Here is a 23,008-nt window from a genome sequence, read left to right on the forward strand (position 1 = left end):
TATAGAATGGATAAACAACAAGGTCCTCCTGTATAGCACAGGGAACTATATTCAATAGCCTGTAATAAACCACAAGAGAAAAGAATATGAAAAAGAATACATATATGTATAACTAAATTGCTTGCTGTACAGCAGAAATTAACACATTGTAAATCAACTATACTTCAATAAAAAAAGAATATTGTCAAATTAAATGTTGGTCCCTATAAACTTTAAACAGTGAAATTTCAAATTAAAAAGCAATATAATTATTTAAAAAAAGAAGCCCCGCTGTACATCACAAAGGATCACACAGGTATGGGCTTGTGTCCCCACCACTTCACGTCTGCAAACGCCACAGCAGAGTGCCTGGCCCGCAGCAAGCCCTCCGCAAAAACATCCTCCAGCTTAAAACTCTCCGGTGGCTTCCCACAGCCTTACAAATCAGCCACCGTCTTCACCGCTGCCCACATGGCCCTTATAGTCTGCCCCAAGGGTCTTCCCCCTCCCACTCCACTCCCCTCTCAAACACTTGGCCCCAGGTACACTGGCCTTCGAATCTGCTGCTTCCTCTGCCAGAAATGCTCTTCCCCTGGCTGGCTCCTTCTCACTGTCAGCTCAAATGTCACCTCCATGGAGAAGTCTCCCACTCCCAGGGCCCTGAGCTCAAGTAGCAACCAACGCCCACCCCTGCCATCTTCTTATAGCCCACATCATTGTTGACAACTGTCTCTTTAAAAAGTTTTCAAGTTCATCATCTGTCTTCCCTTCACAAGAATGCAAGCCCCCGGGGAGCAGAGATGATCATTTTTGGATTGTGTTTCCAGCATCTAGGATAACAGCCAGAGGTACCCAAACATAGAGCTGAGTGAATGAATAAGCCAACTTCTATCACTGGCAAAGATGCAAAGAAATGGGTCTCCCACACACAGCTGAAGGAACGGGAGTCACTCAACATTTCTGGAGAGTGAGCTGGCAAAACACGAACGCCATAACCCAGCAGCCTGGTTCCCGGGACTCTGCCCATAGCAACAAAAACTCCATGTAAAAGGTTATCCATGGAAAAAAGATGTTTATTATAGCACTGTTCCTAGAATCCAACCAAACCAACAAACACCCAAAAAAAACAGAAACAAAATATAAGTATCCATCAGCAAAGAAATGTTGAATAAATGGCGGGGCATCCATTGTGTGAAATATCAGGTCTCCTTAGAAAACAGGAGTGGGTTCTGCATCTGCTGACATATATATTTGTGATGTCATAATGAGAAAAGCAAGTTACTTGGTTTTATACCTAACTTTAACCCCTCTGTATAAAAATGAGCCAGCACATGTGGGTGTGTTTCTGTAGGTGTTTCTGAGCCTGGGAAAGGCCTGGGGAAGGCCATGGAATGATGGACACCAGATGGAGCCTCGAGGGGTTGGAGGGGGAATGGGAAGGGGGAGTTATTAATTTTTTTTCTTTATATTCCTTTGATTGTTTCCCTGGGTGAGTGACTTCATATTAATGTCATAATTTTTTAAACAGAATTTAATTTTTTAAAGAGTATTCTTTCTGGACTGGCAATCTCCATCTGACTTCCATCTCTACACTGTGAGGTCAACAACACTGGCTTTGGCCGGACGTGGACATGACCAGAGCCGACTTACCCATGAGGCACAGCGAGCCCAAAGCCCCTGATACCTGTAGGGGCCCACAAGAATGTCTTAATTTAAGATCATTAAAAAAAAAAAACATGACTCTAATCTGGCCTGGATTATATTTGTCTTCATATCAATGTAATCACAAACTATAATTTTTTTTTTCATGAAAAAAGGAGCCCATGAAGGCGACGAAGGCACAGAGGCCCTGGAAGTGACATGCTCTGGGCTGGTGACTGTTGAACCCATGTGGCCTGAGATCTATGTGGCTACAAAGCTGGTGGCTACTTCCCTCCTCTCCTTCCTTGAGTCTTCTGGCATTTCCTTCCTTCCATTGTTTCTAAGGGTAAAATTCCCATGAGGGAAAAAATCCTGCAACTCAGTGTCAGATGAGCCAAAAGGAAGAAAGGATTTCCCATTTGTCTGGGGGTTAAGTGTGGGGTCTCTGGAACCCAGATGCCTGGGTATAGAGTTGGGTCATTCACTTAAGTCTCTGAGCCTCGGCTTCCCCATGTATAAAATGGGGATGATAAGGTCCCTACCTTGGAATTACTGGGAGGCTTATAAATGAAGTAGTCCCAGCAAAGTGCCCAGAACAGCACTTTGAGGGCCCAATACACATCCTCTGAACAAATCAACCCCGGGTCAGGAGGGGGTAGGGGACTCTGACCCTCCTTTAAGAAGGTCCTGTGGAAGGCAAGAGAAGAAGCCTCAGCCCCACATCCTGTCACCCACACACTTCCTGCCCCCACAACCCTCCAGAGCCTTCTATGAGCCGGACAAGGCTCTGAGGGGCAGGAAGGAGCTGGGGAATCTGGGGGCCCCAGGCCAGGAGACCTGCAGGACAAGAAGGGAGGTAGCTCTGCTAGGCCTGCCTGTCCAAGCGTTCAGTTTTTCCACACATGCTTTTAGGAGGGTCGCACCCAGATGCACTCGCATACAAACACCCAGAAAGGCCCAAAGACAGAGACACACAGGTGACACACACACACAGAGGTAGAGACACTGACGGGGCGGACTTCGGGAGAGACACACCCCGTGCTCACAGACACAGTCACACTAAGGGACACAGCTACAAAGTGAAAGACGAGACACAGGTGGACACCTGGATGACACCCTCACACAGAGACACCGTGGGCAGAAATAAAGGCAGACACACACATAACCAAGGATGTGGACATGGCGGTCACCCAGAGATACACTGCCCCCACCCCAACAGGGAAGGCAAAGACTAGACATAGAAGACACCCACAGAGACCAAGACCGGTAGGCGCACGAGCGCGTGCGCACCCCCGCCTCCTTCCCCGCCCCCCACTTACACTGATGCAAACACACACACATTCGCCTCCTTCCCCATTGCATCACATTAGGTCAGTACCAGCCTCCTCCCTCCACTCCTCTCCCCAGCCCTCTCTCTGAGCCAGCACTCCCCTCACCTGGGCCCTCACACCTTCTCCCTTCAGGGCCCACCTTCCCCTCAGTCCACACGCCCTCTCCCGGCGCGCACACCCTCCCCTCCTCCCTCAAGCCCCTCGCCTGGGCCCGCACACCCTCTCCCTTCAGTCCTCACACCTTCCCCTCAGGTCATTCACTTAAGTCTCTGAGCCTCGGCTTCCCCATGTATAAAATGGGGATGATAAGGTCCCTACCTTGGAATTACTGGGAGGCTTATAAATGAAGTAGTCCCAGCAAAGTGCCCAGAACAGCACTTTGAGGGCCCAATACACATCCTCTGAACAAATCAACCCCGGGTCAGGAGGGGGTAGGGGACTCTGACCCTCCTTTAAGAAGGTCCTGTGGAAGGCAAGAGAAGAAGCCTCAGCCCCACATCCTGTCACCCACACACTTCCTGCCCCCACAACCCTCCAGAGCCTTCTATGAGCCGGACAAGGCTCTGAGGGGCAGGAAGGAGCTGGGGAATCTGGGGGCCCCAGGCCAGGAGACCTGCAGGACAAGAAGGGAGGTAGCTCTGCTAGGCCTGCCTGTCCAAGCGTTCAGTTTTTCCACACATGCTTTTAGGAGGGTCGCACCCAGATGCACTCGCATACAAACACCCAGAAAGGCCCAAAGACAGAGACACACAGGTGACACACACACACAGAGGTAGAGACACTGACGGGGCGGACTTCGGGAGAGACACACCCCGTGCTCACAGACACAGTCACACTAAGGGACACAGCTACAAAGTGAAAGACGAGACACAGGTGGACACCTGGATGACACCCTCACACAGAGACACCGTGGGCAGAAATAAAGGCAGACACACACATAACCAAGGATGTGGACATGGCGGTCACCCAGAGATACACTGCCCCCACCCCAACAGGGAAGGCAAAGACTAGACATAGAAGACACCCACAGAGACCAAGACCGGTAGGCGCACGAGCGCGTGCGCACCCCCGCCTCCTTCCCCGCCCCCCACTTACACTGATGCAAACACACACACATTCGCCTCCTTCCCCATTGCATCACATTAGGTCAGTACCAGCCTCCTCCCTCCACTCCTCTCCCCAGCCCTCTCTCTGAGCCAGCACTCCCCTCACCTGGGCCCTCACACCTTCTCCCTTCAGGGCCCACCTTCCCCTCAGTCCACACGCCCTCTCCCGGCGCGCACACCCTCCCCTCCTCCCTCAAGCCCCTCGCCTGGGCCCGCACACCCTCTCCCTTCAGTCCTCACACCTTCCCCTCAGTCCGTACACCCTCTTGCTGCCCGCACACCCTCCCCTCCGCCCTCATGCCCCTCACCTGAGCCCGTACACCTTCCCCTCAGCCCTCTCGCCTGTGACCTCACGACCCCTCTCCTCAGTCAGCATGCCCCCTCCCGAGCCCGCCCCCGCCCCGCTCTGCCCTGCCCTGCCCCTGGCCAGACTCACCAGCGCGGGTCGGTCTGTACAACGACGGGCGCCCTACGCCCTCCAGGCCGCACTGCGCCTGCGCAGAAGGGCGGACTACACTTCCCAGAAGCCCGCGCGCCTCCGCCTCCGCTCAGGCCTTCCCGCCCGCGGAGCCGAATGGAGCCGAGCGGAGCCGAATGGAGCCGAGCGGACCCGAACCTACCCGAGACCCGACCGCGCCCCTCCAGCTCCCAGAGGTCCCCGCGGTACCGGAACCGCAGCCGCAGGGGTTGGGGGTGCGGGGGGTGTAGTATTGAGGGATGGGAGGGGAGGAGGAAGAGTGGGGGGAGGAGGAAGAGTGAAGGGAGAGAGGAGATGGGGGGAAAGGGAAGGGGGAGAAGAGAGAGATGGGGGAGAGGTAGGAGGGGAGGGGGGATTGCTTAGGGAGGAAGGTGGGTGAGGGAGGAGGGAGAATTCCAGAAAGGGAGGGGGCGTGGGTGGAGGTGGAGAAAGGAGGCTGTGGCCCACCTTCTGCAGACTTCTGGGCTGGACTGAGGGAGAATCCTGGGCAATTTTGTTGAGCGTGATAATCATGCTGAATTGTAGAAAATTTGTAAAGCATAGAGATACAAACCAGAAAATAATAAGAAAAAAAAGTATTCACTCTTCTTAGAGTTTCCTACGTGCCAGCTGCTGTTTTGGGCGTTTTATGACTTAGGAACGTATCTAATCCTCACAACCATGCTGCTTTCCAGATGAGGACAGTGGTGCCGACAAAAGAGGTGGCACAAGGGGACAGTGGGGGAGCTGGGGTAGGAACCAGGGCTCCTGGCTGGGCCTGTTACACCATAAACCACAAAGCCAAGTCCGAAAGCATTTGCTGAATGTCTCAGTGGCCACAGAAATGTAAACAGCAGCTAGTCTTTTTTTTTTTTTTTTAATTACAGTATAGTTGATTTACAATGTTGTGTTAGTTTCAGGTGTACAGCAAAGTGAATCAGTTATACATATACCTATATCCACTCTGCATTTAGATTCTTTTCCCATACAGGTTATTACAGAGTATTGAGTAGAGTTCCCTGTGCTATACAATAGGTCCTTGCTAGTTATATATATAGTAGTGAAACAGAGGCTAGTCTTAAGGGGTGATTAATGACTTTAAATAGGTTGAGACAAATGTAGGTTCACCTGTAGTTGTAAAAAATATAGAAACCACCGAGAGAGATCCAGTGTACCCTTTATCTGGTTCCCCCAAGGGTGAGTGAAGTCTTGTGTTACCAAACCAGGTTCACTTGCCCAAGGCACAGCAAAAAGTCAAGGTTTGCAACAAAGCAAAGGTTTATTCAGAGGCAGCCCAGCGAGGAGATGGGAAAACATCTCAGATCCACCTCCCTGAGGCGAGGGGGGTGAGATATTTATGGGTTAAAGAAGCAAGGTGATTTTAGGCATAGGAAAAGGTATTGGCGGTAGGGAAAAGGTGAGGTAATCTGTGTTCTGTGCAGGCAAATCTGAGTTACATGCTTCCTCATGGGATGCAAGTCCCAAAATGGAGGCGCTTAGTATGATCTGAGGGAGGAGTTTTTGGCCCCCTGATGTCAAAAGTTTGTTCATCAGACACATCAGGCCTTTGTAAAGGCCCAGGTGTAGGGTCAGTGGTCCCAACCAGTCTTAACTGGCTTGAGCTTGAACTGGACACAGCTCAGTCCAAGTTCCTGGAAAACGACTTGGGCAAACGTCTTACTGTATAGGTTACGTGTGGCTTGGAGCACATGCAAATCTTCTGTAGCAAAAATTAAAGTGAGCTTGATCAGTGAAGGCTGGTTACAAGTGGAGGTGGTTTTAACGAGCTGTAAGACAAGGTCAAGAATTTCTGTTAGGGGCTTCCCTGGTGGCGCAGTGGTTGAGAATCCGCTTGTCAGTGCAGGGGACACGGGTTTGATCCCTGGCCCGGGAAGATCCCACATGCCACAGAGCAACAAGCCTGTGTGCTACAGCTACTGAGCCTCTACTCTAGAGCCCGTGAGCCACAACTACTGAGCCCACATGCCATAACTACTGAAGCCCACGCGCCTAGAGCTCGTGCTCTGCAACGAGAAGCCACGGCAATGAGAAGCCCGTGCGCCGTAACTAGATAAAGCCCATGTGCAGCAACAAAGACACAACGCAGCCAAAAATAAATAAATAAATTTATTTTTAAAAAGAAGAATTTGTTAGTCACCAGTTTCTGTTAACCCTATAGGGCACGGTTTCACTTGCAAAGTCACAAGTAGGATAGAGACATGAATACTGTCAAGATACAGAACGTTTCCGTCACCACTAGGATCCCTCAGGTTGCCCTTTCATAGCCACACCCACTTTCCTCCATACCCCATCCTTCCTTAACCCTTGACTATCGCTAATTTTTTCTCCACAATTTTGTCATTTCAAAAATGTTATATCAATAGGCATTTTTTTTTCATTCAGCGTAATTCTCTGGAGATTTATCTAAGTTGTTAATTTGTATCAATAGTTCATTACTTTACTACTGAGTGGTAATCCATGGTAGGGATTTACCACAGTTTGGCTACCACATCTGGGATGTTTCCAGTTTGGGGCTACTCCAGTTACAATTTTCTTTTCATTTCGGTAGGAACACCTAAGATCTACCCTCATAACAAAATTTTAAGTGTACAATACAGTATTGTTAACTAGAGGCAAGATGTACAGAACACTAGAACTTAATCACCTTGCCTAAATGAAACTTTATACCTGTTGACCAGTAACTCCCCATTTCCCCTTCCCTCAAGACCCTGGCAACCACCATTATACTCTCTGCTTCCATGTGTTTGACTATTTTAGATACCTCATATAAACGCAGTATTTGTCCTTCTGCATCTGGCTTATCTCAGCACAATGTCCTCAAGCTTCACCCATGTTGTGGCATATGGCATAATTTCCTTCTTTTTTAAGGTTGAAGGATATTACATTTTATGTGTATACCATTTTCTTTATCCGTTGATTCACTGATGGACATTTAGGTTGCTTCCACATCTCAGCTATTGTGAATAATGCTGCAGTGAACAATGGAGTGCAAATCATCTATTTGAGATCCTGACTTTCGAATACCCAGAAGCGAGAAGTGAGATCATTAGGTATTTCTAATTTTTTTCGGAGGAAACTCCATACTGTTTTCCATAGTGGCTGCACCATTTTACATTCCCATCAGTAGGGTACAAAAGTTCTGATTTCTCCACACCCTCTTCAATTTTTTTTAAAAAATAATATTCATTCTAATAGGTGTGTGGTGATATCTCAGTGTGGTTTAGATTTGCATCTCCCTGATGATTAGTGATGCTCTTTACCTTTTCATGTACCTGCTGGCCATTTGTATGTCTTTTTGGAGAAATGTCTATTCTATTCAAGTCCTTTGCCCATTTAAAATTATTTTATCTTTTGCTATTGAGTTGCAGGGGCTCCTTACATATTTTGGATATTAACCCCTTATCAGATATTTGGTTTGCAAATATTTTCTCCCATTTCACAGGTTGCCCTCCTACTATTAATTGTTCCTTATTACAGGGTTTCGTGTGAACCTAAATCTTCATTTCTCTGGGATAAATGCCCAGGAGTATTTATGACCTACTATTTCTAGGTCATATGGTATTGCATTTTTAGTTTAGTTTTTTTTTCTTAAACAAACTGCCAAACTGTTTTTCAGAGTGGCCGTACCATTTATATTCCTACCAGCAATTTATGAGGTATCCAGTTTCTCCAAATCCTTGCCGATATTGGATGTTGCCATTATACGTATACATATTTTATTTTAGCCATTCTGATAAGCGTGTAGTGATATCTCATTATGGGTTTCTTGTTTTGTTTTGGTTTTGTTTTTACTAATGACTTTACTTTTTAGAACAGTTTTAGGTTTACAGAAAAATTGAGCAGATTGTACAGAGTTCTGACACACCCACCTCCCTGCACCCAATTTCCCCATTAGTAAACGCTTGCATTAATGTGGAACATTTGTTACAATTAATGAACTGATATTGATACATTATTACTAACAAAACCCCATAGCTTACATTAAGGTTGCTCTTTGTGTTGTACACTTCTGTGGGTTTTGGCAAATGCATAATAATATGTATCCACCATTACAGTAGCATATATTTCAGTGCCCTAAAAATGTCCTGCGGTGCACCTGTTTGTCCTCCTCCATCTTCATGAACCCGGTATTTTTTCTATCTGCATAGTTTTGTCTTTTCCAGAATGTCACAGAGTTGGAATCAGACAATATATAGCCTTCTTCAGAATGGCTTCTTTCACTTAGCATTTAATATGAACTTAAAGTTCTCCATTTTTTTAGCTCATTTCTTTTTTAAAAAAATTAATTTATTTTTATTTTAGGCTGCATTGGGTCTTCGTTGCTACACGCAGGTTTTCTCTAGTTGCAACGAGCCGGGGCTACTCTTCTTGCGGTGCGCGGGCCTCTCATTGTGGTGGCTTCTCTTGTTGTGGAGCATGGGCTCCAGGCGCACAGGCTTCAGTAGTTGTGGCATGTGGGCTTCAGTAATTGTGGCTCACGGGCTCTAGAGCAGAGGCTTGGTAGTTGTGGCGCACGGGCTTAGTTTAGATGCTCTGTGGCATGTGGGATCTTCCGGGACCAGGGCTCGAACCCGTGTCCGCTGCATTGGCAGGCGGATTCTTACCCACTGCACCACCAGGGAAGCCCCTGGCTCATTTCTTTTTATCACTAAGTAATCATCTATTGGTTGTGCTGCAGTATGTTTATCCATTTGCCTCCTGAAGGACATCTCATCCACTTTCATAAAACTGCTGTAAGCACCCACATGCAGCTTTCTGTGTTTTCAATTCATTTGAGCTAATACCTAGAAGTATGGTTGCTGGACAGTGTTTAGCCTTGTAAGAAGCTGCCAAACTGTCTCCCAAAGAGCCTTGGTCTCCAGACCCTTGTTCTTCTTGTTAGACTTATTGAGGCGACATTTTCAGGATATCTAAATTTTAGTTCCCCAAAGAAGGAAATACTCAAGATTAAAAAAAAAAGTTTCAATGGGTAAGTTTACATAATTGATTGATTTTTATGGACCCCCCCCAAAAGCCCTACATCTGTATTATACATTTTCTAAACAAGATGTGCTTTCTAAATTATTCCGACTCTTTGATGTTCACATTCGTTTTAAGCCACTTATGCCTACTTAACTTGTCGAGTCACATCTTCTCCCTTTTGATCACCTTTCCTTTAAAATTATTCAGAATTTGATTAAAGTCTCTCACTTCCTCTGAAAACACTGTATCTTAAAATGACAACAATGGTATAGAATCTCAGGAATACTGGCTAGAAGAAATCCTCAGCGGTGCTAGTCCCAATCTGAGTTACTCTGGATCGTCTGTAAATCAGACTGTCTCCTTTTGGGAACTGTATTCAAAATGTTTAGTAACAACTGCGGCCCACAGATGACCACTCACTGGCCTTATGAGGAATGTTCCAGAATGATCCATGAGGTACATGCACGCTGAGTTCTAGGCTCCTTGGATACAAGGAGCACAAACACTTCCTGTGAAGGCCATATCTGGAGCGAGCGGTGGGAATTTTTCCTGCTGTAATCTAGAAATGTTGATTCCCTCAACTTACCATATGGCTCCTTGTCATCTCCAGGCCAACTTCCTATAAAGGTCAAGGTCAGTTCTTCTGGGGCTAAATTGCCAGAAACTTTTCTCAATTGTTACTGTAACTTCTCTCTAGTACCTCTGATGTCTCTCCCTCTTCTTATAAGGCTACCAGTTCTATCAGATTAGGGCCCCACCCTTATCACTTCATTTAACCGTAATTCCCTCCCCCAAAGCTGTCTCTCTCCATATACAGTCACATTGGTGTTTAGGGCTTCAATATGTGAATTTGGGGGTGGGAGCGATACAATTCAGACCTTACAACCACTCTACAACAAAATACAGGATTTAACCAGCATCCCACCTTAGCAACCCATAAAAGGAGTCTCTCAATTTGGTTTTAAGCAATCTTAGCCCTATGACTTCAAACAGTATAAGACATCTTTCAACAATATCATACAAAGACCCTTAGTTGCTAGTAGTTCAGAAAGTTCAAGATTTGAGTTTTAAATTACCCAAAACAGTTAGCTACCGGCATCATAGACACTCTTTAGACTTGGCATTCCTCTTCCTCTTGAAACTGTCATTATTCAGGACCCTAGACCTCTATTCACCTCAGGCGACTACAACTAATAATAATTCACTTGGGTGTTTGCCCAGTGCACACCATGAGTTGTTACTTTCCTAGGCTAGGAAAGAAACAGGAGTCTCACCTGCCCCATCTCACCCAAACACCAATCCCTAACACCTCCAATATTCCAAAGATTCTATTGCCTATTACATAATCTTCATACCAAACTCTGACTTGGTTAAGTTCTTTAATTGCAAGCAAACAAGCAGAAAATGAAGTAATGAGAGAATGGTAAGTCGTTTAAGGAACTGCAGCCTTGGAAAGCACAAAAACTAGGGTGGCTCCAAAGATCACAACCACAAGGGCACCAGCATCATCCCTTTAGGGAACAGATCCTTCTCCCTTTCAAGCTCCAGAGAGAATCTGATTGACTAGGTCCCTCAGAATTGTAAGACAGGGTATGGCCAGTTACTCAAAGGAAAAGAGAGAGTGTAGACAAAAGAAGGAGGCAAGGACTTCTCTGGTGGCACAGTTGGTTAAGAATCCGCCTGACGGACTTCCCTGGTGGAGCAGTGGTTGAGAGTCGCCTGCCGATGCAGGGGACACGGGTTCGTGCCCCGGTCCGGGAAGATCCCACATGCCGCGGAGCAACTAAGCCCGTGCGCCACAACTACGGAGACTGCGCTCTAGAGCCTACGAGCCACAACTACTGAGCTTGCATGCTATAACTACTGAAGCTCGCGCACCGAGAGCCCACGCTCTGCAACAAGAGAAGCCACCGCAATGAGAAGCCCACGCACTACAATGAGTTGCCCCCGCTTGCCTCAACTAGAGAAAGCCCGAGCGCAGCAACTAAGACCCAACGCAGCCAGAAATAAATAAAATTTTTTTTAAAAAGAATAAGAAGACTTGGAAATCTGGGCAGAGGAAAACAGAAAAACATGTATCATGGGTTTTATTTTTGATATTATGTTATGAATTTATACTAGAATACAGGTCTGAAAAAATTCATTTAATATAGCACAACTATCTTTTATGGCTATAAACACATATATAGTTTTTCAACAGCTGCGTGTAATTCTATTGAAAGAATACAACATAATTAACTTACCCATTTGCCCATTACCCTAAGTTCCTAAGAGTTTATCACTAAAAATGTTTCCCATTATACATTTACCTGCCTGTGTACACTTTGGTTTCTGAGAAATATTGATTCGAATGGTCTATACATACAGAAATTTATATAACAATGGAACTGTCTTGTTTTTCACACATTCACCAAAACTGGATATTATCACTCTTCTGTGATTTAAAATCAATCTATTGGGGGAAAAAGTCAATATATCATCACTTTATTTTGCATTGCCTTGATTACTAATGATAGTGGGTAATTTTCCTTAGCTGTTTTTATTTCATCTTTAAAGAGGCTGTTAGCTCTGTCCATTTTTCTGAGTTGCAGATGCTACTATTACTGATTTGTAAGAGTGCTTTAAATATCAGGGATTATTGCCCTTTGTCATATTTGTTGCAAACATTTTCTTTCAGTCTCTCATTTATGTTAACTTTTATGTTTTCCACACAGACGTGTTACTCAGTTTAATGTCAGCTCCTGGGTTATGTGTAATGCTTAAGAAGGTCTGCCTCAAGCCAAGGTTCTAGAAATATTCTAAATTTTTCTTGTACTTTAATATTGTACCTCTAGATCTCTAATCTGTTGGAACTTCATCAGTGTGCAAAGTATAGATCTATGTCTTTCCAGAGAGCTAACTGTCCCAAGGCCATCTGATCAATCCATCTTTGCCCCACTGAAATGAAAAATCCTTTTTATCATATATAAGGGCAGTCAAAACCCCCTACACGCTCTGGATAAGACCGTCCATCTCCTAGCCTTGATACCGAAGTAAAGAGGAAGCCCCAAAGCTCCATTTTCCAGTGTCCTCTGGATAAGAGCTCCCATCACATGGCCACAGGCAGCAACCAAGAGGAAACCCAAGAGCTCTGGGTACTCCAGGTACCTTCAGGTGTAGGAGGTGCTCCAGGTAAGTATTCTCCTCTAGGTGTAAGAGTATCTACTAAAGGGCAGGGGATCTCGTTTTGGGTGATGAAAATGTTCTAAAATTAACTGTGGTGATGGTTGCACAACTCTGAACATACTAGTCATTGAATCATATCTTTTTTTTTTTTTTTTTTTTGGCTGTGCCGCATGGCTTGCAGGATCTTAGTTCCCTGATCAGGGACTGAACCCAGGCCATGGCAATGAGAGTGCCGAGTCCTAACCACTGGACCACCAGGGAATTCCCTGAATCATATACTTTAAGTGGGCAAATTGTATGGTATGTGAATTATCTCAATAAGACCGCTACCAAAACCAAACCAAACCCCAAACTAGTTCTTCCCTAGTCCCTTGGTTCTAATGCCCATATGTTCTGGGGGAGTAAAGCACTCCCTCCCAGCACTCCCTGGCTCCCTCTTTAGATCATTTCTCATCATATACAAGTATGTACATGTCACATACTTACTATATAGTATTTCAATTTTTAGTTTGTCTTCTCCCACTAGATCTGTAAAGAAAAATGTTTTTGTACATTTTGCACCTTGCTGTATCCCCAGCACCTAAAACAATGCCTGGAACATTAGTAAATGCTCCATTAATTTAATGTTAATTTAATGATTACTACAGTACTACACTCTTTGCTATATCACAGTACTATCTAGATGGTCAAAATGAGCTTGTCAACTTAAAAACACATAGGGACTTTTTTTGGACTATCAATGAATTTACGTATTTACCTTGGGGAGAAATATTTTTGCCAGACTGAGTCTGTCTATACAGAGACGTCTAGCTTTTCATTTACTCTGTTTTTTAATATTTAAAAAATATTTAACTTTTAACATCCACATTCATAAGCCAACTGCAATATATATGTTTTCCTGTTTTGGTATTAAGTCTTGTCAGTCTCATAGAACAAGATGGGAAGCTTTACTGTATTTATTTTATGCTCTAGAACAATGAAATATCACAGGGCTTGTTTGTGATGCTTTTCCACAGGTGAAAGTGTTGAACTACCTTTTGTAGTTTATTTCATGGCTATTAACCTATTCAAGTTTTCTAGCTTGTTCATTTTTGTTCATTTTTAATACTACCCCCTAGTTAGTCCTACATTCTACCTTTTGTTCTAATTGGCCTACTATCACTTGTAAGTGCCAGGTGAGGTGAGACTCTCTCATCAACAATGCTAGACGTCATTATATTTATTCACAGAGGGAGGTGCAAGTCACCATGTTACCCTGTATATCATACAATCTTTCAATTCTGAATGTGTTCATTTTTCCTACCTACTAGGAGAATAAAGACTTCTCTGTCTACTCTAAAATTTGTAGGCCTCTTAGTCTTGACCTACTGGTTCATTACACTTGCAGCTGAACATAACTGTAAGGAAAACTCTACTTTAATAGCATTAATTATAAGCCCAGGAAGGCATGCTAAACCCTTTAAGTGGATTATCTAACATATTTTTCAAAACAAGTGTTTCAAATGGAAAAGTAACATGAATATAGTTCTTTATTTTTAAAAGATTAAACTGGCTACAGTGCTAAAAATGCACTTGAGGGAAGCAAGAGGGAAAATGGTTGCAACGCTATGCAGAAATCCAAACGAGATGGATGCATCTTTGACCATGATAATGGCATGAGCTGGAAAGAAGTGGATAGACAGATTTAGAATATTGAAGCTAGATGACCTGGTGGTATGCAGGTGAAGAGGAGGGAATAATTGAGGATGACTCTCCAGTATGAATTCGCTGATGGTGAGCAAGGTGTACACTCTGCCTAAAGGCTTTTCCACATTCTTTACATTCATAGGGCCTTTCTCCAGTATGAATTCTCCTATGCAGAGTCAGATGGGCAATCTGGCTGAAGGCTTTGCTGCATTCCTTACACTCATACGGTTTCTCTCCTGTGTGAATTCTCTGATGCAGAGTAAGGGATTTACGATGGCTAAAGGCTTTCCCACAGATGTTACATTCGTAAGGTTTCTCGCCTGTGTGACACCTTTGGTGACAGATCAGGGATGCCCTCTGTCTGAATGCCTTCCCACATTCAAGACATGCGTACGGTCTTTTGCCAGAGTGGAGCCTCTGATGTTGAACAAGATAGGAGCCATCACTAAAGGCCTTCCCACATTCAATACATTCATAAGGCTTCTCGCCAGTATGAACTCGTTGGTGTTGAATAAGGTGTGCAATTTGACTGAAGGCCTTCCCACATTCCTTACATTCGTATGGTTTCTCTCCAGTGTGTACTTTCTGATGTTGTGCAAGGTGTGCATTCTGGCTGAAGGCTTTGCTGCACTCCTTACATTCATAAGGTTTCTCCCCAGTATGAATTCTCTGATGATGGGCAAGGTGCGTGCTCTGCCGAAAAGCTTTCCCACATTCCTTACATTCATAGGGTTTCTCTCCAGTATGAACTCTTTGATGAAGAGTGAGTGAGCCACGATGGCTAAAGGCTTTCTCACAGATATTACATTCATAGGGTTTCTCTCCTGTGTGAATTCTCTGATGGACAGTCAGGGATGAGCCATGGCTAAAAGCCTTCCCACACACGTTACATTTGTAAGGTCTCTCTCCAGTATGAATTCTCTTATGCTGAATAAGTCCTATATGATCAGTGAAAGCCTTCCCACAATCAATACAATCAAAGGGTTTCTCTCCAGTGTGACAATACCTCCGATGACGTATAAGAGAAGCATTCTGCCTGAAAGCTTTCCCACAGTCAATGCATTCATAGGGTCTTTTCCCAGAGTGAATCCTTCGATGATGAGCTAGAGATGAACAATCACTAAAAGCTTTCCCACATTCGATACATTCATAGGGTTTCTCTCCAGTATGAACCCTCTGGTGTTGAGCAAGATGTGCAAGCTGGCTGAAGGCTTTATGACACTGCTTACATTGATAAGGTTTCTCTCCAGTATGAACTCTCTGATGTTGAATGAGATGAGCATTCTGGCTGAAGGCTTTCCCACATTCAGTACATTCGAAGGGTTTTTCTCCTGTGTGGATTCTCTGATGTTGAGCAAGGTGGGCACTCTGGCTAAAGGCCTTCCCACATTCGATACATTCATAGGGTTTCTCTCCAGTATGAATTCTTTGATGAAGAGTAAGAGTTGAGATTTTGCTGAAGGTTTTCTCACAGTCATTACATTTCAAAAGTTTCTTTTCTCCATAGACTTGCTTGTGTTTTTTCACAAAGGAGTGTGCTTTTAAGCTTTTCTTATCTGTGTCAAAATTATATATTCTCTCTTCGATAGGAAATATCTGTTTTATATAAGATAATGTATTCAGATGAAAAACTGTCCCAGATTTGTTAGAGTGGTCTCCTTTCTCAATAAGGGTACCTATATGACTGATTGTCTCTTGCCTAAAATGTGTCTTCTGACTTACCAGCTCCCTCTCAAACAGGTCTTCACGTTTCCAGTTTTCCCCTAATGTGGAACATTCGAGGTCACAGCTTGTAAGTCTTTCCATTATCATTGCCTGGGACAATTTTTCCTCATAGATGTCCTGGTTTGGAGATAATTCCTTTCTCATCCACACATACTCCAAGTCTGAAAGATATTAAGAAAGCAAACGTCTCCTTTATTTAATGCCAAAAGAATGGAAACTTTCAAATGAAACCATGTGAATCAAAACAGTTGCTGAAGCCCACAAAGGTATGTGTTTTTGACAGTTCTTAAAGTTAGGCAGTGTGACCACCCTTGCATTTCTTGAATAAACCCTCCTTGGCTCTGGTATATTATTTCAACATGACTTTTTATTTAAGATATTACACCAATATTCATAATTGATTTTGTCTGTAATTTCCTTTTTTTGGATGCTGTTTTGCTAATATTTTGGTATCAAATGTTATGCTGTCTTCATAAACACATTTTTTATAGTTCTCCTTTTTATTCTCTGTCACGGAACACTTTAAACAATGTTGATATTGTTCCTTACAGGCTTTATAGAATTTATTTGTAAAACTATTTGGGGTTGTGGCTTATTTTCTTGGGGGAGGCAGTTCTTAGATGACTTTCAAAATTTCTTCAATGGTAACCAGTCTGTTTAAATTTTCTATCTCTGGTGTCAGTTGTGGTTATTATATTTTCGTAAAGTATCATCCATTTCATCCAAGTTTTCAAATTATTTACAGAGACTTGCATTCCAAAAATAGATCCGTATGATTCTCTTATGTACTTAGGCATCAGTGGTCATTTACCATTATTTCTTTTCTTGTATTTTCTTTCATTTGTCTGGATAGTTTATACATTTTATTGGTTTTCTAAAAAAGCCTATGTTGGATTTATTTTCATTAGATCTACTGTTCTCTGATTCATTTATTCCTACTTTTATCTCTAGCGGTATAAATCACTATATATAACTTATTTCAGTCTCCCTGAGATTCATTTTGTTCTTTTTCTAATATCTTGAATTGGAAGCTTAATTCATTTTTTAAAATTATTTATTAATGTACACCATTAGGGATATAAGTGACCTACCAACGTCCACTTCTAAAAACTTTGAGAACTGAAAGCAGGAAAAGGCCACACTACAGGCCACAGAATAAACTAACCTCCACACTTGAAGCTCATTTCCCTGCAATATATGTCTATAGGCTATTATCTGGCTTTCTAAACCAGAAAAACAGCTTTCAAGCATGATATGGAAAAAATTAATAAACTGAAGAAAATAACCTGAGTCACTTTCATATTGGTATCAAAAGATAATGTTTTGAATCTCAAGTGGATGAATTTTAAAATACAAATTTAAAAATAGATGAAGTCATAAAGTTAACAAGTTGTAGAACTAAAACCTTTCCAATTGAAGGGGGAAAAAAACATAAACAACAAAACAAAAAGAAACAACAATAAAAAATAAACACCAAAGAGAAAAATAATTAAAAGCAGAGAGAAGAACATAGCTATAATACTTGTTAACTTGGTAAGTCACATTTTAAAGAAAGGAAAATACTTAAACAAGTTTGAAAAGCTAAACACAAATCTGTCTAAAGAACTCAGAAATGTTGAAAGTCAGGAATGATTACAACAATACAGTACTTGAGAACTAGGTAAACAGCAATGGAACATAACAGAGTTCAGAAACAGACTGTGGTATTTATAGGAAATCACTAAAGGTAAAGTTGGTATGTCATACCAGTGGGGAAGAAAAGATCCACTTAAAAAATAGTGTTAGAGGGACTTCCCTCATGGTCCAGTGTTAAAGAATCCACCTTACAATGCAGGGGACACGGGTTCAATCCCTGGTCAGGGAACTAAGATCCCACATGCCACAGGGCAACGAAGCCCGCGTGCCACAACTACTGAGCTCACGCACCTCAACTAGAGAGCCTGCGTGCCACAAACTACAGAGGCCACATGCTCTGGAGCCCGCGTGCCACAACTACGGAGGCCACGCACCCTGGAGCCTGCGTGCCACAACTAGAGAGAGAAAACCCACACACCACAACTAGAGAGAAGCCCGCATGCCACAACAAAAGATCCTGCATGCCTCAATGAAGATCCCACGTGCTAGAAGAGCCTGCGTGCCGCAAACTGCAGAGCCCAAGTGCCCTGAAGCCTGAGCGCCACAACTAGAGAGAGAAAACCTGCGTGTCACAACTAGAGAGAAGCCTGTGAGCCACAAGGAAATATCCTGCATGCCTCAACAAAGATCCTGCATGCTGCAACTAAGACCTGATGCAGCCCAAAATAAATAAAATAAATAAATGATAAATAAAATCTTTAAAAAACATAGTGTTAGAACAAGAAGTTTCAATTTGAGAAGGACTTTGAGAGGTATTTTCCAGCAAATATTAGAGGGAAGAAACACCTTTAGGATAGTTTTCCCAGCTCTAGTTAACCTGCATTTACCTGGGGGCAGCCCTCTTGTTATCTCTCCTTTCATCATCCAGGGCTCTTTATCCTGCTCCAATAAGGAGATCACATCTGGTTTAGAAATGCAAAGACCTGCATATAAGAGGAAATAAGAAAATTAGCTATGCTGGGAATATTCCAGAGCTATGACAGTCTAAATGGTATTGAGAGAAGAGAAACATTGTAGGAAAATGCTGATAAAGTCATGAAAGGCTACTGAAGTGGAAAGACTCCTAGGGGGAGGTGGAAGGAGGAATATACTCTTACCCAATGAAGTCAGGTTCCTATAGTTCTCTAACATCACCTTCTTATACAAAGTCCTTTGAGCAAGATTCAGCCATTCCCACTCATCTTGGGAGAAGTCTATGGCTATATCCGTGAAAGACACTGAATCCTGAAACGACACAAATATAATTTTGCTCAATCAGTGTTCTTGCCCTGACTTAGCTGGCCTTAGGGTAAAGAGTTATGCTGTTCACATTCGGGAAAAAAAAATTGTTAACTGCCCTGGGAGGATCTAAATGATCAAGGTCATGTAGTTATTTACTGAAAAACTTTTCTGCCTGTATTTATATACATTAAGAAAAAAATATATATGAGCGATAACTCTCTGTTCTTGAAGCATTTTATGGTGTGAGAAGACATTCTCAAATAAAAAAGTGTTGACTGCATTCAAAACAGAATATCATCAAGCACTAAATTATTTTATCTATGTTAGGAGTTAGCTCACTTTCTACATGCAAAAACTAAAGAGCTCTGGGACTGCAACAGAAAGTTTCAAGGAATGAAGCTGACCTGATGAGTATGCCTTCAACCTCCACAATATATTCTAAGAAATCTTAGTGTTCTAGAGCTATTAAGAGGTATGCCTAAAAAGAATGAAAGAAAAAAATGCCCAGCACTATTACTTTGTTTTGAAAAACAAATATATTTAGGAGAGAACTCATTTGGCAAGTTATTTTTTGATAATCTGCTGAGAAGTATCAAGAGATGATATGAGGTAAGCACATGACAGGTAACCTGTGTTTTGTTACATGGGCTGAATTTCTAACCAACCAGGAAGTGAGGCCAGTTCTATGGTTGATGGCAGATTTTTCATTTCTTCCTTTCTTTTTTTTTTTTTTTTTTTTTTGTGATTTCACTTATACCAACATCTAAGAATGAGTTTTAAATAAAACCAGAGAAAAAGATTAGATTATTATTCCAAAGAATTCAGACTCTGTCACTTACTAGCTGGGTGATCTTTGCCAAGTCAATTAACTTCTGTGTGCTTCAAGATTTCCCTCCTAAAAAAATGGTAATAATTTTAGTACCTACCTCATGGTAGCACTGTGAGAATTAAATGAAGTAACAGGCACAGTACCTGGCTAAGTACTCAAGAATTTTTACCTATGAAAATTATGAAGGAGAGATGGGAAAGAAAGAAGAGCAGGAGGCCAGGAAGAGGTGAAACATTTGGTTTAGTATTTCAATAAACGTTTTACCTATATTTTATTTTACTAATTTCAGTATGCTATAGTAGTTAAGAACATGGTCTCTGAAGCCAGATCACCTATGTTCAAATCCTGTCCAGCTCAGCAAACCTAAGCTATTAGTTTTGGTTTCAACTGTTGAAGATACTTTAAATACCTCAAAAGAACAATCTATTGCATTTACATATAAATATTCACCATTTTTGTTGCACTTCCTTCATTCCTAATGTTCCAAATTCCCTTCTGATATAATTTCTAGTGGAAGAACTTCCTTTTGTAATTCTTTTAAAAATCTGTCTATGAATTTTCTTAGTGTTCATTCACAAGAAAAACTATTTCACCTTCTTGAGGCTATTTTTACTGGACATAGAATTCTGGGTTGACAGTTCTTTTCTTTGAGCACTTTTAAAAAGTTGTTCTACTTTTCTGACTTCTGACTTCCCTGGTTTCTGATGAGAAATCCACAGTTATCCAAATCACTGTTGTCCTGTATGTTAAGCACTGTTTTTCTCTGGCTGCTTTTGAAGTTTTTTTTCCTTGTCTTTAGTTTCAGCAGTCTGATTATAACATTTCTGGGTAGGGATTCCTCTGAGTTCATCACATTGGAGTTTGATGAGCTTTATAGACCCACATGTTTATGTCTTTCACTAAGTTGGTAATTTTTCAGCCATTATTTCTTCAAATATTTTTTCTATACTTCACTTTCTCCTCTTTTTTGGGGGACTTCAATGATAGAAATGTTAAACATTTTGGTATTGTCTTATAGGACCCTGAGGCTTTGTTCAATCTTTTTTCTCGCTGTTATTCAGATGAGATAGTTTCTGTTTCTCCTCAAGTTCACTAACTCTCTCCTCTGTCATCTCCATTGTGCCACTAGTCCATCCAGTGAGCTTATTTTGGTTACTATATTTTTCATTTCTTGTTCATATTTTCTATTTCTTTGCTGAGACTATCTTTCCACTTGTTTCAAGAATGTTCAACCTTACTTGTTGGAGCACTTTTATAACAGCTGCTTTAAAGTCTTTATCAGATAATTCCAACATCAGTGTCACATCAACGTTAGTATCCGGTGGTGGCCTTTTCCCCTACAAATTGAAATTTTCCTAGTTTTTCATTAGCTGAGTAATTTTGGATTATATTTCTGACATTCTGGATATTATGAGACTCTACGTCTTGTTTAAATTCTATGGAGAATGTTGGCTGATATTTTGTTCAGGCTGCAAGTTCTAACCAGCCTTCTGTGGGTGGTGGTTTCAACAGCAGTTCCATTTTCAACCCTGTGCAGTGATATTCACCTTTGTCCTACTTACGCACCAGTCAGTGGCCAGCCTGGTCTAAGGCCAGCCTGAGACCTTAGTTCATTCTCATAGACTATGGTATGTTCTTCAGGGTCAGATACATACATGAGCAGCTCAGAGTGAGCTGCTTAGGAGATCATAAACAACTTGATGTGGGTGACTTCCTCCCTCTCTGGGATCTCTCCAGTACTTTGTTTCCCAGGGGGCTCCCCTTTTTTGTTCTCTGGCCAGATAACTGGGCCTTATTTATTCCATTCCACTGTGCACTTACCACTTTAAAAGGGAGATTTCTGCTCCCCTCCCCCTCATTCTGAGCATTAGATCCCTTTCCCACTTCTTGAGTCTAAACTAGAAAGTTTCTCCTGCGGTTCTTTCTATCCATGCCAATGCCCACTTCTGAGTTCTGTGCTTGTTGAATCCATGTTAAGAGATACTGGGAGGAAAAAAAAAGGTAATCACACTGCAGGTTTGGTGGGACTTCACATTTTGGGCTTCTTTCCCAATCTGCCTGCTATGTACTTTTTAGAGACTTCAAATTGCTTCTTCATGAATTCTGGAGCATGCATGCTTCATGCTTGCATGCATCTCAGCTTTCAGTGGGAAAGACAGGTGGAATGTGCTTAGTCCATTACCCTGAACCAGGACTCTCCCAAATTCAGTGCAAAATGTTATTATTTTTAAAACTAATATTCCATTGGAAATATAAACATTCCAGATGTTCAGTGCTTCTTGTGCATTAAACATCATATTGTAGTTCTTCAGTAGCACATACAGCTAGTGCTTATTATGTGCCAAGTACTTTTCTAAATGCTTAAAATATATTGACGCATTAATACTCACAACAGTCCTATAAATTAGGTACTATTATTATTCCCACTTTACAGTTGAGGGAACTGAAATTAAGGTGATATGTCTAGTATATGGTGGAGCTAGAATTTGTACCCAGGCAGTTTGGTTCCAGAGTCCTTGTTACTAACCTTTATACCATACTCTGGCACTCTTAAAATATATTCTTCTGACCAATAACAATAATGCTTTTGTTTAAAATGTATATATGCTCTAACAAACAAGTTTCATTGGTAGTACATGTTCTGTGGCATTAAATCATTTTTTTTTTTAAAAAGGTACTTTGCTTTAAGTTGCTTATTGTGTCTTTGATGTAAAATAAAACAATTTTAATATTCTAAGTTGTTTTCATTTGATTAGATTTTAAAATTTATGTACCAATTTTTATAGTTTTATAATAAATTTGCTGGTGACACTTGTTCAGCAGTTTAATCAGAACATGAATTATAGTTCTTAAGGTTCTATTATTGCTCAATAAGATATTAATATTAAAAACATTCTGGAGTAGAGTAAGTGTGAGAAACTCTAATCTGCAAGAAATGAAAAATTAGGAATTTAGTCCAAAGAAATCAGAAATGAGGGCAAAAATTCAAATACAAGGATGATAACTGCAATGCTCTCTATTAAATAGTAAAATATTGGCAACAATTTACCTATGGAACAACAAAGGGCTGATTAAATAGATTATGGTATTCGTCCTAGAAAGAAAAAAGGATGTAGTACATTCCGTGGCATTTTAAGACACTATGGCTCCAGTCAAGTAGGGAGGGGAAATCTTTGTTTACTCTGGCGAAAATGTCACCCATCTCACCTGCGCCTGCAGATCTCCTCCACTTCCTTCAATATACAACTCA

General features: G+C 42.1%; 2 protein-coding genes across 13 annotated transcripts in view; both read right to left on the minus strand.

Annotated features, from left to right (window-relative positions):
• Positions 1–4,562, minus strand: part of LOC112062478 (endothelial zinc finger protein induced by tumor necrosis factor alpha) — a 139,650-nt gene extending 135,088 nt beyond the window's left edge. For 10 of the 11 annotated variants that reach the window (XR_008615455.1, XR_008615454.1, XR_008615453.1 and 7 more), the window contains exon 1: positions 4,494–4,562. The gene's annotated coding sequence lies outside the window, so the exon portion shown is untranslated. The remainder of the gene's footprint in view (positions 1–4,493) is intronic. The other variant, XR_008615458.1, reaches the window with a different exon arrangement.
• Positions 4,563–13,966: 9,404 nt separating this feature from the next.
• Positions 13,967–23,008, minus strand: part of LOC102994043 (zinc finger protein 470) — a 35,508-nt gene continuing 26,466 nt past the window's right edge. For both annotated transcript variants that reach the window (XM_028477909.2, XM_028477908.1), the window contains 3 exons: positions 18,806–18,932; positions 18,536–18,631; positions 13,967–16,234 (listed from right to left, as the gene is read on the minus strand). In XM_028477909.2, coding sequence (XP_028333710.1) covers positions 14,361–16,234; positions 18,536–18,631; positions 18,806–18,932 — 2,097 coding nt within the window. In that variant the 3' untranslated portion in view covers positions 13,967–14,360. The remainder of the gene's footprint in view (positions 16,235–18,535; positions 18,632–18,805; positions 18,933–23,008) is intronic.

Source organism: Physeter macrocephalus, chromosome 17 (genome assembly GCF_002837175.3).
Source record: "Physeter macrocephalus isolate SW-GA chromosome 17, ASM283717v5, whole genome shotgun sequence".
In the NCBI taxonomy this organism is placed as follows: domain Eukaryota; kingdom Metazoa; phylum Chordata; class Mammalia; order Artiodactyla; family Physeteridae; genus Physeter; species Physeter macrocephalus.